At 35.3% G+C, this 17,564-nt stretch overlaps 1 protein-coding gene across 1 annotated transcript in view; it reads right to left on the bottom strand.

The window, feature by feature from the left end:
• LOC150094742 (cell adhesion molecule Dscam1-like) overlaps positions 1-17,564 on the bottom strand; it is a 170,827-nt gene that overhangs the window by 13,381 nt on the left and 139,882 nt on the right. The window contains exons 16-20 of the mRNA XM_090411346.1: positions 14,199-14,269; positions 13,786-14,023; positions 13,436-13,534; positions 11,808-11,993; positions 5,635-5,928 (exon numbers count right to left, since the gene is read on the bottom strand). Of these exons, the coding sequence (XP_090267472.1) occupies positions 5,635-5,928; positions 11,808-11,993; positions 13,436-13,534; positions 13,786-14,023; positions 14,199-14,269 (888 nt within the window). The remainder of the gene's footprint in view (positions 1-5,634; positions 5,929-11,807; positions 11,994-13,435; positions 13,535-13,785; positions 14,024-14,198; positions 14,270-17,564) is intronic.

The raw sequence follows: 17,564 nt of genomic DNA, 5'->3' as shown, positions 1-17,564 counted from the left end.
TTCCCCAAATGATCTATTCTAACTGCTGCAACTGCATTCTGATAAACATCTTTTAATATAGCTATTAGTTTTCTATAAATTCCATAGGATTAGCAGTGCTAGAATCCTCTACTTTCTGGTCGGTACTCTCAAATGCCTTCTGAAAATCAACAAAGCAAGTATATATATATATATTTTTTTTCTCCTACCTTTCTCTGCTATTAACCGCATTCTCAAAATCTGTTGATTTGTAATTCAAAGTATGCTTCTCTTCTCAATCTTTCTGTCAATATCATCATCATCACCTTACCAAAGTGACTTGTCAAGGCAATTGTTCTATAATTTTTACATTCTAGCTTATTTCATTTCTTATATAATGTCACTAATATCGATTTCACCCACTCCCCTGGCATTTTCCCTTATTCCCGTAGCATACATAGTTCGGTCATTTCTGTAACCATACTTTCGCCACCATATTTAATAATTTCTCTGGTGATGTTATCGTTACCAGGACTAGTTGTGTTTTAGCTATCCTATTGCTTTTTCTATTTTTTAGAAAAAGTGTTTTTAGCCATCCTATTGCTTCTTAAAATGTCCATATCATACCCATTACCTGGTGGTGATATCTGCTTCAATTCTTCAGTCAGTTTCCCAACTCTATCTAAATGTAGTTTTTCTTCATATAACTCACTACAGTATCTTGTCCACCGCTGTACAGTTTTTTCTTTATTCATCAATACTTTGCCTTTTTCATCTTTAACTATGGTCTGTTTTGGTTGCCACCTTCTATTAATGGTTCTAATAATTTTATACACCTCCCTAGTTTTATGTTCTCCATAGTACTGTTCTATATTGTTGCATTGGGCTTCTAACCGTTTCATCTTATCCATTTTGACTGATTCTTTCACCTCATTATACTTTCTTCTATATTGCTCCTCTATTTGTTCTGATATATCCCTTATTATCTTCGACATTCTTTTCTCCTGTACTAACTTCAGTGTTTCTTGTCTAATCCATTTCTTCATGATCTTCTCTTCTGGTACTGTTTCTTTAACTGCATCTTTTATTTTATTCCTTCATTACTCTTTTCACTCTTAAATTCGAGCTTTTTTCTTTCTCCACCCTTTTAAGTTTCTCTTCTAACACTGTTTTGCACCTTCGTCCTATTTCTGCTTCACTTATTATTGCTGTATCTCTTCGTTTCTGATGATGGGGTTTATATTTTCTTTTTAATTTCTACTTGATGTTTGCAATCACTAAAATATGATCCGAGTCTATATCCGCCCCTTTTAATCATAATCATATCAATCACGTTCTTGGTTTTCCCATCAGTTGATCGCCACGTACATTTTCCACACTCCTTTTGCTGGAATCGTGTGTTACAAATCATCATCTCGTGCTCCACAGGAAATTCTAACATTTTTTCACCTCCTCGTTCATTTCTTTATTGAAGGAGATTGGCATTGCTTTGGTATTGTTTCTATTGTTTCAGATCTTTGTAAAATAAGTCAATATCCTCATCTGTGCTGTCAGATGTGGGTGCATATATCTGGACTATTGATATATTAATTGGTTTTGCTTGAAATCGTGCTGCTATGATTCGTTCATTAACTGGTTTGTACCCTAACAGTACCTCTCTAGCTCTTTTGTTAAGAAGGAAGCCAACTCCTGCTTTGTGCTTGGTGTTATGCCCTGACCATATGACTTCGCATCCATTTATCTCTCCTGATGATGTCCATCGCATCTCCGCCAGTCCTAGTATATCACACCGATAACTCTTCATTTCCTCTCCAAGTAATTATAGTTTTCCTGACATCCAAAGTGTTCGTACATTGCATGTTCCTACGTTCTGTTAGTTTCTGTTTCCTTTCGCTATCCCACTTTTCGATCTAACCCCAATCGCTCGATTGGGGTTAGATCGCGGACCTTGTTGATCCCGGCGACGTCCAAGCCGGCATGTTGTAGCTGTTGATCGTATAGGCATTAGATAACAATTGTGTTTTTTTTTTACGGTCAGAGCGTCGACCCTCCTCCTTTATCCAGGCTTGAAACTCGCATGAGACCCCCCACTAAGGATTTCATGGAGGCTTTTTGTTTTGCTTCCTGGCAAATCATAATTAACTTACAGGAGATCAGTGCCTTAAAGGGCTTGCATTCATCTTTAGATTCCGAAACATTAATGGGTGACTTCGGGAAAGCAATTACCAACGCTTTTTCTAACATATTTATGTCGACAACTATATAACAGGTTGTTTATTTCATATGGCACAAAATCTTTATCGCAGAAGTGTTGGCATTTGAAGTTATTCTATCAAACAGATGCTGAATTCCATACGAAAATTAAATGCTTCACAGCATTAGCATTTCTTCCAATGAGCCATGTTACTGATGGATTTGTTGAATTGAAGATCCGCAGCTAAAAGTTAATTATTTATGCAGCATCTCCTTTAATTTGCACAAATTTAACTGATTTCATTATGTTATGTATCACTGACATTCACCTTAATGAAGATTTGCCTTTTTAATGACTTTATAATACCCTTTATCATCCATTGATTATTTACAAAAATGAATGCAAAATGTCTTACGGCTTAAATGTTTGCAGCGAATTTTCCTAGAACCCCAAGAGGGATGTAATACTTTTAAAAGAAACTAGCTGTAATAAAAAAAAAAAAAAACGAGTCGACAAGACATCCAAGAATTTCGAATGCCAGCTTTGTTAGTTGGAGAGAAAACGACAAATTTCCAGCACTTTGATTTTTATCCCATTTTCTCTTTGGGATTTTGTAACGGAAAAGTGGATACAATAATGTGCTTCAACAGAAGTTGAAAAATACATTTTGAGTTGTTCCGGATACAGTTACTGAGGAAGCATTTCATTTCCAATTAAAAATGCACTATAAACTCCCAATATTTGTTACCTCTATATCCTGATTTTGTAATAAGATTTACATTTGAAATATTGTTCTTTTGTGGAAATAGCATATTTTGATATGCTATCGCATTTTGATCTATATAGTTTGATCATTAATGTGTCCTTATTTAGATTGCGTTGTTTTATTATATTCTTTGGCTTTCCATAGGTCCATTTAGCTGATTCGCTGAGAACAGGTTTTCCAGTATGTATTTTGTTCTCAAATGTTTATCCCATCTACGTTATTACTTTTTATTATTTTATTGACTATAATGAGAGGGAATAAAAAAAACAAAGGTAATTTACGTGTAAAAGTAACATGTAGCATCTAGATATGCTCTTAAAGTCTTCATCAATTATATAAATAAGTTGTGAATAAGATGAATTAAATCTCAATGTATATAACTAGTTGTCAGTGTTCCTTGTGTACTGTACAAAATACACATATTGGCTCTACACCTATAGGGAACGTGTCGCCAGATTTATCTCATTCAGAAGAGATAACATCTTCGATATTTAAAGAATAATGTTAGCGGTGTTAGGTAAAAAAGTGTATATGAAAGGAGTCAGCATGATCTACTTCCAGTTGTAACAATTGAACTCAGTGTGAAAATTTTCCTGGACGACCCTTTAATTTGGACTTTGACCGAAATGATTAACCCCTTTCCTTGGTCCTCTACAAGAAAGGTTTCATATGACGACGAAAGACGTGCCTCACTAGGAATTAAGTAAGCTCTTGGAGTAATTTAACAACTTTTGTAAAAAGCTAGAGAGATCCATGAAAAATAATACTCAAGTATCACGAATTCATTTCAGTTGATTTTATCGTCATATATACTTTTATCAGTTGACATTATACAATAGCGAAACTTCTATGCAATGGGTTCTATTTCATCTCTTCGATTTAAGGCTGGTGAGAATTCGTGTGACACATAACGGAGGGGCCCGAACCACACAGCATGTGACGATGTCCACTAAATTATGGATGATGAACTTAATAGATTGATTAAATTAGCATGAAGAATTCAGTTAAGCTTCTTCCTCCAGTATTAACGGAGTAATATTTATTAATATCTCATCTGTTGCATTTCTCAGACTTTTTTTCGAAATAAAAAAAAACGTATATTTACATACTCGAGATAATTCAACCAGTCGACGTCCAAACTATATTATTGATGACTAGGCCCGATGTGAGGTGCAAAAGAAGCCTGTACGAATTATTGCAGCCTGTTAGTATTAGCGGTTCGGTTCTTGCTTTTTTGGAGGGAGGGAGGGCGAACAGAACATGGTCTTGTCGGCTTTAATGACCATCGCCTGCTCTTATTTAATTCTTTCGGTAGAACGCAATGAAATTAAGAAAGGACCTGCATCAATGTATTGTATGTGATTTCTGGCTCTGCCAGACCAATGGTTCCTAACTTTTTCGGTTCATGGCAAGTCAGAACATGTCCTACCTAACAGTTGCTGTGCTCAGTTGGTGCAGTTAGGTTGGTTAAGTTAAAAAAAATAAATGAAACACGTATTTCTCACAAACAATTTATTAAAAAGTATTAAATGAGTACATATTTCGAACAATCAAATCATTGAATAAATAAATCGTAATTAGTGGGACGGGTGAGCCTGTTCTTCACCGTACATCTTAAATCTTGGAATCAAACCGGACGTAGCCACCCTCATTTCCTGTTCCACGTTGATTTTCTTTCTTAATCCCCCTCCTCTTTTACCTTTTACGGTGTCGAGGTGAGTATTCTTGTAACCGCAATAGTAGTCGAGGATAAGGTGGGTAGCCCTGTGCGTCCCGATGTGTCCTATGTCTGTAGATGCGTGTGTTCGCGGGACCGGTTTACCTGTTCTGGGGGACGAAAAACCCAAGTTTTCGGGTGAAAAAATCCCTTACCTCCGTATGAGACCGGCTAACTCATCTTTGGTCGAAAGAGACCAGATAAAGGTTCCTCACATCACTGACGGGAATCGAACCCAGGTCTTTCCGACAGAGCTATGAAGGCGCTTTTCGCACGGTACCTTGCTTTGTATCACAGCGACCACCGAAAACTCATATTCGTACAAATATGACATCGCAAATGGAATTCGAATTCGCCGAGCTTTACCACTTATCAGCGGATATTCATCTTTTGCTGATATCCAAAAGTCAGTTGGTTCCATGCTGCCAAATTTTGTCTTCAGTGTATTGTCTCAAGACAGCTCAATAAGATTTCAGTGAAAATACGGGAATATTTCCGGCGCCCAGTTTGGGGACCACTGTGCTAGATCCATACTTGTTTTCTGTGTTATCTCTCACGTGTTCAGAATAAGGAATTTCCAGGAATCCTCCGGACTATAAATATATTTCTCTGCAAGAGCCATATAATGTAAGCAACCCGTTTCGCTCCAACCATACACACACACACACACACACACACAGGGAGAGATATTCCGTTTGCTTGAAACCCCATCCGTAGTTTGACAAGGATAATTTATTCAGATATTCTTCTAAATAATAATATAACTTATAATTTAATATTGATATTGTAAATTATTTAAAGCATTTTCGAAATTTCTAAAAATATAGCAAATACGTTTTTTTTAATATTACTTATCATAATACATATAACAACGGGTTTTATCTTTGCTTGAATTAGCATGTACTGGATATCAAAACTTCCAGTGCTTATTAAAGAAAGTTGTAAGAAATTTTCATTAATTGATATATATTTTACTTAATAAAAAATCTTCAAAATTACCTTCCGTTATATTTTGAGTTTGGAATTCGTACTGGGCTTCTGTAGCACCTGCTGTGCTGTGAGCTGTGACCTGTAACTCATACCACGTTCCTGGATTCAATCCTGGTATTGTGTGCTGGGAATGAGATATCGTTGGTTGGCCTGGAACAGGAATCCAGTGAGGATGATGCTTCTTTCTCAGTTTTACTGTGAATTTCCCAATCGGACAACCTCCATTCTGCCAAGTGTGAAGTTGTAAGATCGCACTGCTAGAGTCAACCACGAGAAAATCCTCTTTGGATGGAGATAATGGAGCTAAATTGATAGAAAATTTGACTTAAGTTCATCAGAATACACTGATATATATATATATATATATATATATGTTGTTCTTATTTTCAAAACAAACGTGTAATATTAAGCAGCGAATCTCGCCCTCTTTTTATAAATTAAATAAAATAAATTTTATTTAATTTATAAAAAGTTTCGATCATTTGAGTTACAAGCGGATGTAACGTATTACATTTTACTTCACGTGGTTTATTAAGAAAATATTTTAGTTTTCTTAAATTAAATAATGTAATTTATATTCTCTTATAAATTTAAGTCGAATCCTTTAAATATTATAGAATGAATTCTTAAATTTAGAAGACACACTATATACCTTTACATTTTTTATATCTTAATATTACAATATCAAAAGTTTTTTTTCTGCGTCTTCCTCGTCTCCAGATGTGCACCGAGTTTTCTTTCGGAAGTTTTTTTTTAAAACCGATTCTATGTTCTGTGCCCATAGACGTTTCTCCAACTGTAATTCCAACATCCTAACCTTTATCCATTCCAAACCTGGGTCTTACTTTGGGTTTCTTGGTTGAAGTGACGTCCATACATCTGCTCAGCTTCTAATGCTAATATTCTCTACACTCCAGTTTGGTTTATGCAGGCTTTTTACGAATGTCATAAACAGACAGTCCCTTGATATATCAACCTATGATAACGCCTTTCTTGTAAGCTGTAAGTTTTCCAGATGTGCACTCGACTTTCGAGGGGTGGGGGGGAAGAGTGACAATAAGTAAAGACGTAGCATGTTTTATTCCAAAATTCGGATTATGTCATTCCTAAATTATTTTAATGGTATTACAACACCAAACCAACTAAATTATAAAAAAAAGATGTCTATGAACCGGCTTATATTTGGCTGGATTTCAAACCACCATGTTCAGAACACGTGACAATGAGTAAGTGAAGCAATTCATTTGACAAAAGATCTATAGTCAAAATATCTAAAGTTCTAATTTGGTGCCCTCTAATGTTGTAAAAAAGAAGTATTTTAGGTATATAGTAGTCGATCTTAAGATAACGGTCTCCCCATACGTGTTCAGGTTAGGAGAGTGTTTCATAGTTATGGCTGACTAGAAAACAACTTATTTTTAATCATTTTAATTCTAGAGAAATAACTAATGAACTTTTCCACAGATTTTATCTCTTGAGAACAAACTAAAGATTGAAGCGTTGCAGTCGCTGTCTTTCAGTGTCTGGCATTTTGCCAACCAGGATCACGGTGTTGAAAGTGGATTATCACATTTTATGTACTTCTCAAAAAATCTTTTTTTCTCTTCTGATCTCAAAATTGTTGCATTATATTGCTGAAGTTCTTAAATTCAGCAATATAATGCTGAATTTAATAATTAAAAAACTTAGAAGACATTATCGGCTTAAGAGTTTTAAGGTTATTAAGCTCAAAGCCGAAGTATATAAATCCGAATAAGTATTATCAAGAATATAACGGACAGAAATAGCATTAAGTTCACTGATTCATTTATAAACTAAAGCAGTATTAGTGAAACAGCGAATATGTTATATTATTAGAAAAATAATTTCTTTAAAACCGATCGTGACGAACACACACACAACGATGTAACCCCTCGCCCCTATTGTTCCCTCCATGAAATGTTGATTCAATTTTACTGCTGAAAAAGAAACATCCAACTATTGTATGGAATGGATCTATGTACCTTTTGTTTCTCTGATTAGAATTTAATCCCGAGATGCTCAAGGCATTTTTTAAAGAGATAATAAAGCAACTTTTTTATTTATTTTTTTTTTATAACTCAGCTGGATCAGGTGATATTGCTAAAATATTTTATATCCACTGTGAACATTGCTCGATTCGTGAATAAATTAGTGAATATCTTCCATACGAAATTTTTTTTTTTTTCTTCTAATATATAACTTTTCTTGTTAGCCAATAGTTAATTTTTAATGGTTTCGCCATTTTTTTGTTTCGGCTCAAATTATTCACTCCCTTGGTAATTTTATCAAACGACTTCACCAATAAATTTCCTGTTTTATGCGATTGGTACGATAATTAATACAAACATCGTAGAAAATAGGGAATTTTAAGCACATAAGATAGTAAGACTGGATGTCGTTTATTATATTGCAATCGCTTTGTTGATTTCCATTTTTTTTCCTCTCAAAAACATGCTTAGCATTTGTTTAGAGGAAAATTTTTACAATTTATAACTTATTGAAAAATGCTAAATTTATGTAACATTCATTTACGAGTGTGAACAATGAGAAGATCCTGATGAGTATATAACATAAAATTGCCAATCATAATATCTTAATTATGAGCCCCATTAAAGAAAGAACATCAGTAGTAATAATGATGAAACTTCATAGTTATAGACAATATAACAACGCATGAGATGTGCACTGTGATTGTAAATAGCACTAAATTCTTCCACTAACAGAATTGTTGTGTATCAGAGTAAACTGTACTAACAATGCGAGTCACAAGTTTTTTGTTTTTTTAATCTTCTGCCCCCCCCCAATTTTATTCTCCGAATGTAGTAGGCGGAACTCTTTTTAGCCATGACTAACTTTTTGGAAATCAGAGAAGAGGAGGATCCAGTTCCACCAACAGCCGTCACCGAAAGCTGAATCTATAGCTATCAATGATTTTAACACATGGAAGCTGCAAACAAGTGCTGCCATCTTGTGATCTAAATTGTAAGAGTTGTACTCTTATCTGAAATAGTGCAACTTCTAATATCGTTCTGAGATGCGGTTTAATATCCGAGTTTCCGAAAGAAAGAAATAAAGAAAACTCGACTTGCCAGCACCAGACAGAATAGCTTAAAATAGGAAAATATTTTTATATTCGACGACTAGAATCGAACTAACATTGCGGTAGTACAAGAAACGTCGCCATAAAACTGCACAGACACTTGCTATAAGCTAAAATATTTTTTTGATATTAATAGGTAGGGTGGTCAAAACTTGACTGTTTAAATTTTGCCTCACCCAATCCCAAGTAGCTTGAATGAGTAGTACCTGCTAAAATGCCTTAAACATTTCACTGTGTTTAGTTAATATGGAGGAACACGAGAAAGAACACATTCATACTACCAGATGCTTTATCTTTTTGTGTCGTACTGACTACCAGCATGTATTAACAGAATAAATTCAGTCAGATACTGCTAGTAGATCTAACACAGACTGGTAGGCAGTGGAGTGGGTGGTAAATCTGAAGACCTCGCAAATAATATGTAGGAGAATGCTTCCAGATATGAGATTATGGTTAACAAACATACAATATTTATGTCGAGCCCATAAAGAAGAGGATGGTTGATCAACCTATAGTACATTAACATCGTATATGGGTGGTGGGTTGGGAAAGGAGAAACTTGTTTACATTTGATTTAAATGACTGTATATTGTATTCCTTGGGAAATACATCAGGGGGAAGAATGTTCCACATTACAGCAGTAGTAGTAGGGATAAAGGATGAGAAGAAGAAACTTGTTCTGTTGGTTTCAATGTGTACTATGAAAGGATGTTGGACAGCAGCTGTACGTGTTCCAATGGGCTTAGTACAGAGTGGGGGAATTATTGGTGCTATTTCAGATGAAAACATTTTGGAAATATTTATAGAATACACAAATTGCAGAGGCCAAACGTCTGTGAAAGTGGGGGGGAAGTGAGTTGGTAAGAGATGGGTTATTTAAGTTGAGGGGATTGGCTTTTCATCTTAGTTATAAGATGGGTTATTTATCAATCTAATTGCTCTCCTCTGTATTGAGTCGAGCATTTTGAGGGAGCTTTTAGGAGCTCCGTTCCAAATGTGAGAGCAGTATTCGATAGCTGGGTGGATTTGTGACTTGTAAAAGGTTAACAGCTGTTTAGAGGTGAAGTAACGTCTTGAGCAAAAGAAAAATCCTAGGTGTTTGAAAGAAAGCTGAGGATGCAATGGTTGTGATGTGTTTATGTCAGAAGAGGTCTGATGTCAAGGTAATTCCGAGAAGAGAAATTTCATCTTGTATGGGAATTTGAGTGTTATCAAAAATAATACTGGGGGAAAATGGTTCCTTTTTTGTGAGAAATAAGACAGAACTGGGTTTTAATAGCATTGAAGTTGACGAGGTTATCTGAGCCCCATTGAGGATGTCTTGGAGATCAGAATTGAGGGCGGTAGTGGTTGATATTCTGCAGGTTGAAGTGAGTTGTGTAGGGTAAAGTTTATCAAATGAAAGGGAGGAGTGCAATGTGCTGCCATCTGAAAAACTGTGTATTGGGTTGGAGGTCAACTGAAGTAGGTCTTTGATATATATATATATATATATATATATATATATATATATATATATATATATATATATATATATATATATATATATATATATATTAGGATAACCAAGCAATTTTATATGCTTGGTTATTTTAGCTCCTAATCCCAAGTATGCAAACAATTAAGTTTGCGCCTGAAACAAAGTTCAAGTCTAAAGATGGTACAACACCAGGGCAACTCATTGTAAAGGTGGTTAAAGCTTTGATCACTATTCTTAGTATTTTCCCATAATGTAAAGCACATCTCACTAGAAGATGTATACTGCAATGCATTAAAAATTTATTCCCATATATATATATATATATATATATATATATATATAGCAGGAAGAGAACAGAACCTTGTGGAACCCCGGCATTAGTTGGATGGTGAGAGGGATAAGGAACCATCTACCATCACACAGTGTGCGTCCAGACAAAAAGCTGGCAATCCAACTGCAAAACTCCTGAGATAGTCCAAATGATGAGCGTTTCCTTAGTAAGCTTTTGTGCCAGACCGGTCAAAAGCTTCGGAGATATCAAGCGCAACCACTTGGGATTCGCCAGATTTCTCCATAGCATTTTCCAGAGATGGACGATATATATGAGAGTAGTTCTATTGATCGGCATCGACGGAATCTGTACTTGTGGTCGATTAATAGCTGGGTGCCTTCAAGGTAGTCTAGGAGTTGGAAATTGACGGTTTTCTCCATCACTTTAGACAGTGAAGTGGGTGAGATAGGGCGGTAGTTAGATGGCAGTGATTTCTGGCTCTTCTTGGGAATGGGTTGAATATAGGCCAATTTCCAGTCTTTGGGATAGATATCAGTAGAGTAAGAGAGTACGTATAGGCGGCATTAGATAGGAGTCAGTTCTGGTGCGCACACCAATGCCATCAGGGTCAGGAGACTTTTTTGTGTCTAATTTAGGCAATAGATTTCTGATCTCTTTCTGGAGGGAATATAGGGGGAAATTTTATGTTGGACAGCTAGAATGGTTGGGGGAATTGACCATTGTCAGTTATGCATGCATTGGAGGCAATGTGTGAAGTCAGGTGATTGTCTACAAATATACTGTGGTTTTATGTCATTTATTAATTCAGTAGAGACTTTTTTTTACTTGTATTTGGAAAACATCACGCAATTATATGCACGTAAAATATATTTCTACGTAAAATGCGTTTTAAAAATATAATAGATTGATTTAGGATTAAATCAATCTAATTTCAGGATGAGTTTGTTTACTAAGATTTTTAAATTTGAAGAAAAAGATACCGCATTAAATTAGTTTGTAGAGAGTGTGTGCGCGCGCTTACGTGCTGATATATAGATTTTTGTCATTACAGAGAACTTCAATTGTTAAGCATAAAGTTGATTTAATTAAAACATTTATCAATAAGCAGAAAACATAAACGAATTATATTTTCTTATTAATTATAAAAACTGTAAAAAGTGAAAATAAAGCATCTGATGAGATTTTTATTCTGAATTTTAAAATGGAGTAATCACTGAAGATTTAAATGTTAATAGAAACACTTTTGTTTATAATGAACTATGAGCATAGGAATAAATAATAATAGTTACCTGCTCCAGCAGTACGAGCCGTAAGCACATCACTGGGTTCGCTTCTTCCTACACTGTTATGACAAACCATGTAGAAGTGGTAGCGGGAGCCGCAGTCTAAAGTGGTGACCGTGTGGGTAGTACTATGCGAAGAAACGGTGTATTCCTGCCATTCTCCGTATTCCCTTCGGTGGTAGAGAACGCATTCTTGAAAAGAACAGAAATTAATTTTAGCCAAGATAAACCCAAATTCTAATAAAGAAGAGCACACTTTGATTGGTTAGTAAGTTTCTAGTTTAAACAAAATTATAAGGTACTTTATTTTAAACATTATGGAATTAGTTTAATATCATAATATTTATTAATATTTTTTGCACATTGTCATCTAGGTTGACTTCTATAGCTAAATTTTTAAGGCCTCAAAGCTAAGAAGTAAATTTTATTATGGCGGGGGAAGGAAAAAGTAACTTTGTACAAACATTTAACAGAAGATTTTCATATATGTGAATATTAAGATTCCATTTTAAATTTTAATAAGATTCCTTAGTAAAGCAACGATTCGCCACCTGTTTTCAGAACCGGTAACAGGATGACAGATGTGTTTTAGTTGGTATCCTCTGAACTGAACAGAAAGACCGATTGTAGATGTGATTGAGTGCTGTCCAGCAGAATTTAAAAGTGTATTCAAAGCCGAAGTTTGGAACTTTGTGCCGTTCATTTTGTTCAAATAGAGCAAGTAATGAATATGACCACTGTTTTACATAACCATATACTTTTAGTCAAGGCATTTGAAAGGTAGTCAGAGAGGAAGTGAACCGTAATTGTTTTGTGATAGGCTTGTATTTGGCTACTCGAAAAAATGGCATGAATGAGTAAAAAATGAAACTTAAAACAAGAGTTACAAACTCCAGTTGTGTATTAAAACTGATTAAAGTAGCCACCATAGAAAAATAAAACATTTAAAACTGTCATCGAGATAAAAGACAAACCGTAAATTACTGTCTGTCAAAATATGATTTAATTTCATAATTTTAGTCCTTAAAAGGACTGGCTTAAAGGGGCGAAGCAAGAATGCTTTTCATATTCCCCGTTATCTGTAGAGGACAGTGCAGGGATAAGGTGTTATTGAGCTATTAAAGCTCTGATCATGGCAGGAGGATAACAACAATAGCCGCGCCTTATATCTAAGTAAAACCGTCTCTAAAAATTCGGACGATCCATCTTAGTGACGAGCTCCCCCCACCACCAAGCAGAACAGCTCATATTCCATAGAAAAGCATCCACTGACAGCCCCTCACCGGGCCATGCCGGAGAACACCTTCCCCGGAGACTCAAAATGCTCTTTTAAGGAAAACTCTCCTAAATCAAGTCTCCCTCAGCGGGAGCGAAACTCAAAATAGCAATAGCCGAGCCTCAGTTAAAACTTCATTGGCTACAGCATTGCTGTCCATTACCCTCCCAGGATGGTAACCTAACTTTATGTAACATTATTATGTGAGATTTCTAATAGTGTCAAAAGGTTTACGATACAGATCATACAAACTTTAAAAATTAATAAAAAATAATTAAAATTCAGTATTTGTACTTCATTTGCAAAATATATTTATAATTAAAGTACATTTAACTTAGTTTACAGAAATGGACGATACCTGTAACTGGACTTCCAAACGTTCTCTTGTGTGACCAACTCAGCGTTATGGAAGAAGAATTGGTGGATATCACATGAAGCAAAGGAGCGGTGGGAGGAACTGCAAAGAACCAGAAAAAAAATCACAATCGGTATGTAGAAATGCATTTAATTTAGAGCAAAAGAATTAGTCATAATCAAGTAGTTAGTAACTTAATGATTATTTTGAAATGTCGTATATGTAAGGACAATTTAAATGAATAGTTTACATAAGGTTTAAATAAGCCATATGTTTCTAATCTTAAATATGTTAGAAAAATTATTTTGAATAAATTATTTAAACCCATTTTATAGAGTAGGTGGACTGCTTACCATCTGCTAATGTCTGGACAATGACTTCGTCGGATCTGGGTCCTGCACCTTTGCTATTAAAGGCTTGAACCGATACACCATAATTAGTTGACCTTCGTAAATTTGTCAGATGAACTTCTAAGTCTCTTCCTTTAGCGATTTCTAATGTCTTAAACATGGAAGGTTCTTTGGAATCCAAAATTTTATATCCAATATAATAACCTTTTAATCTTCCATTCCAAACTTCTCGTTTCGGCATCTTAATAACAAAAATAGTTAAATAATTAGGAAAAACGTTTTCACTCCTTATTTCAGTTATTAAATATTTTTTTAGAAATTTGAAATTAAAATATTTTTCAACTCAATAGTCCTCATTCAAGTCAAGTTTTTGTTTTTAATTTTGAAAGCTTTTAGAGACAACTTGAAATATTTACCTCCCATGTCACCTTGATAGAATTAGGTCCTGTAGGAGACACACGAACATTGACTGGTGGTCCCCCTGGTGCTAGAAAATAGAAACCAGCGGTTATTTCAAACTTTATTAAATGGCATTATGATATAGAAACATCTGTGTAGAAACAACTAAAAGATACATTAGTTAGTTCACTTGTTATATTGATTTCATATATTTCACTATTGAACCTAAGCAAAAGAGATGGAAAGAAACCCAGTGACCAAATTGAGACAATTTTACAGTTTCCGACTGTTATATGCATAGAAACTGTCTTATTGATCATTACTGTCCCGAAGTTGTCTTATCTGAACTATTCCTGTCAGTATTGCGTGTGCTAGATCACCTATAGACGGCTAATACAAACATCATTTCTATTTCAAGTTTGCAGGACTTTGTAGGCCTAGGAACGTACAAGTTGCGGAGCCTATATCGCTTGAAGCAAATGTAATTAATTTTGTAAACGGCATCACAATTGGTATTGCTAGATTGCAGAGACCTGGACTGGAGTCAAAGTCAAGCTTATGTGTTTCGTGATAACCAGCCCTTTTCTTTTTCTTGAAGTAGTAGAATTTGGCGTACCGTATTCAATATTCAAAATCTGTCTTTGCAGATAAATATAAAAAGTAAGAAATTCTTTGTACTATTTTCTTTTTGTGTTTACATGATTAAGTTCAACACGTCTTTAAGTGTTCGATGAATAGACTAGTGTTGTCTTTATAATTCTCATGTCTTTTTTCCAAGATGGGGCGTGCTTACCTGACACTTGAGAAACTAAGTTGCGATTAGCATTATGAAAGCATGCACTTCATTTTGGTAGTGTTATAGTATATATTTCATATTAAAATTGCTCCATTTTTATGTGCACATGAATTACGATATATATTTGCTCTAAAATGTTAAATGCAGTAAACTGCAACGTTGTAATGGAAGGCAGTGTTAAATTGGCGGAAGACTAGGGAATGACAATTTCTTCACAAATTTGAAGGCACTTTACCTTGGTTAATGAATATAAGGATGATGCCAAGTAGATCTGATATGGTATAACCGTACTGTTGCAAAAGAGTGAGGCTTAACGCTTTTTATATTCCCCGTTGTCTGAACCGGAGTAAACCTTGAATAAGAATAATTTGAGCATTTAAATCTCCCCGTGGGGGATGAGGGATTAAATGGTATCATTGGTAATTAAAACGGCTTTAAGTCTTTTGTGTTTGTAGAGGTCATGTTCGTTGTAGTCTGCAGCTTGTTGTATCAGTTGATTAGAGTGTTAGTCTCTAGATCTCTACATCTCTGTCAGATCTCTAGCAGCAAAGTTCTTCTGGTCGAGAAGAACTTTACTGCTAGAGAGCAAAGGAATGAAGAGATACATGGATTATTGGCATAACCGTGAATATGTTCGTTTCTGACGAGCCATGGAGCATCTAGTATCATTCGCAAACACTTGTTTTGTAATTTTAGTATGTTGACTTTGGAGGTATGGCACCGAGCTGAAGAGGCATAGGCAATTATTAGGAAGAATCACCATCTGATAGAATAATAGTTTGTTCCTTTGTTTAATTTGCTGCGTCGATTAATCAACTGATAGAGTTGAGCGATAGTTTTTGGATACTTCCACACAGATGTGCCTGATAGGATTGCTGAAACACACAATATTTTGTCTAGTAATAACCCGAGATATTTGGTTTCTGTATGCCATGGGATGTTGTACCAAACAGAAGAATATCCCGTTTGGGAGATGCTAGTCTTCTGATGAAGAGTGTGGATACACTTTTTTGAGGGTTTACCATTTTTCTAACAATGATATGCTTTCTTGACGTTTTTTTATTACAAGGTGAGGAAACGGAGTGATCTAGCTAATACTGCTGTGTCTGCGCATCGACCCATGATGGATGCCATGGAGGTCTGTAGTATATCTGCCTTGTAGACTGCAAACAAACGCGAGGCTAGTGAGGATCCTTGTGGAACTCCAGCCAAAATTCTACGATGGGTAGAGCTTGTTCCATTCATTTTGACCTGCATTTTTCTATCGGTAAGGTATGACTTGATTAAATATATCTTTGATATGTTGGCGGTGATGAGTTTGTCAATTTTGAAATTTATCAAAACTCTTTGCAATGTCAAGGAATACAGCCCCCGTGTGTTGCTTCCAAATGTATCTCGTAGTAGTAGTATACTCCACTAAACGATGAATTTGTTGGGTGGTACTGTGATTCAGATGATATGTAATCTGTCTGTTGATTCTTGAAGTCTGGAAAGGATAATGTTTTCCTAGATTGGATAGCAGGCTGATGGGGCGATAATTCTGATTATAATGCTGGTGTAATATCAGCAATTTTTCAGTAAGAAGGAGAAATATTGTATTCTTTGGATAGCGTTTATGATGTTGACAAGAAGCAGCATTGATTTGTGCGACAGCAGTTTGATGATTTTTGATGCCATCCGGACCTGGAGCTTTTGTAATGTTCAGATGCTTGATGTTAATTATTTGCTAGAGAAGTAAGGATAATCAGATTTGAATTATTGTTAGGTTGTCTAACATGACGATGCATCTTATAAACATGATTGATTTTGAATTTTCGTATGCTGGATTGCACTTTTTTCCAGATAGTTTCTGCTTTTTCAGCATCAGTGTGTGCTAAACTCTGATCTGATTGAGCTTCTCTGACTGAACTGTTCAATTTGTTGAGTTTTTCTATCTTGTGGAGCACGTGTGTTATCTTTTATCTTTCCCTTGCTTTATTTTTCTCTCTAATTTTGTTCCTGATATCTTCTGCAAGATGGTTGGACTTATAAATAATTGTAGTTTTGGTGACTGCTGCTTGTGCTTTGTTGATGTTTGACTGTTTTGTTGATTTGATTAGTGAGGTTTTCTATTGCTTTATCAATTTCTTCCTTTGATTTTATGCTGGGTATAGGACAAACGTATTCGGGGAATACTTTGATAATCTTTCCCAAGCTATCAAGAAATGATGGGGGAGATGGTTGTTCTTGATGCGTAATTTAAGTAAGATAGGATTGTAGTCCTAGGACAGTTCATTCAGTGATTGAACGCGGTATTGGTATTTGACGTTCTGTAAGATAGCAATATCTAAAACATCTTAATTGCTAGGGGAACCGTGATGAGTAGACTCAGTAGTACCAGCCACTACAATGCACTTGGACTCTGTGTAATTACATAGTAGGCGACCGTTTTTATTGGTTGTTTTGCTATTCCAAGCTGGGTGTTTAGAATTCAGATCTCCAGCGATGATGATGATGGATATCCTGATGCCTAGAATGGCGTTTAAATCAGCCAACAGTAAAGTTTCAGTTGGTAAGTTGTAAGCAGCATAGATTTTGAGATTATCAG

The sequence above is a fragment of the Typopeltis vanoorti genome, chromosome 21 (assembly GCF_054136105.1).
Source record: "Typopeltis vanoorti isolate ZY-2024b chromosome 21, IOZ_Tvanoo_1.0, whole genome shotgun sequence".
Classification (NCBI taxonomy): domain Eukaryota; kingdom Metazoa; phylum Arthropoda; class Arachnida; order Uropygi; family Thelyphonidae; genus Typopeltis; species Typopeltis vanoorti.
Note: the sequence above shows the minus strand (reverse complement) of the source record. Positions and strands in the feature narration are given on the sequence as shown.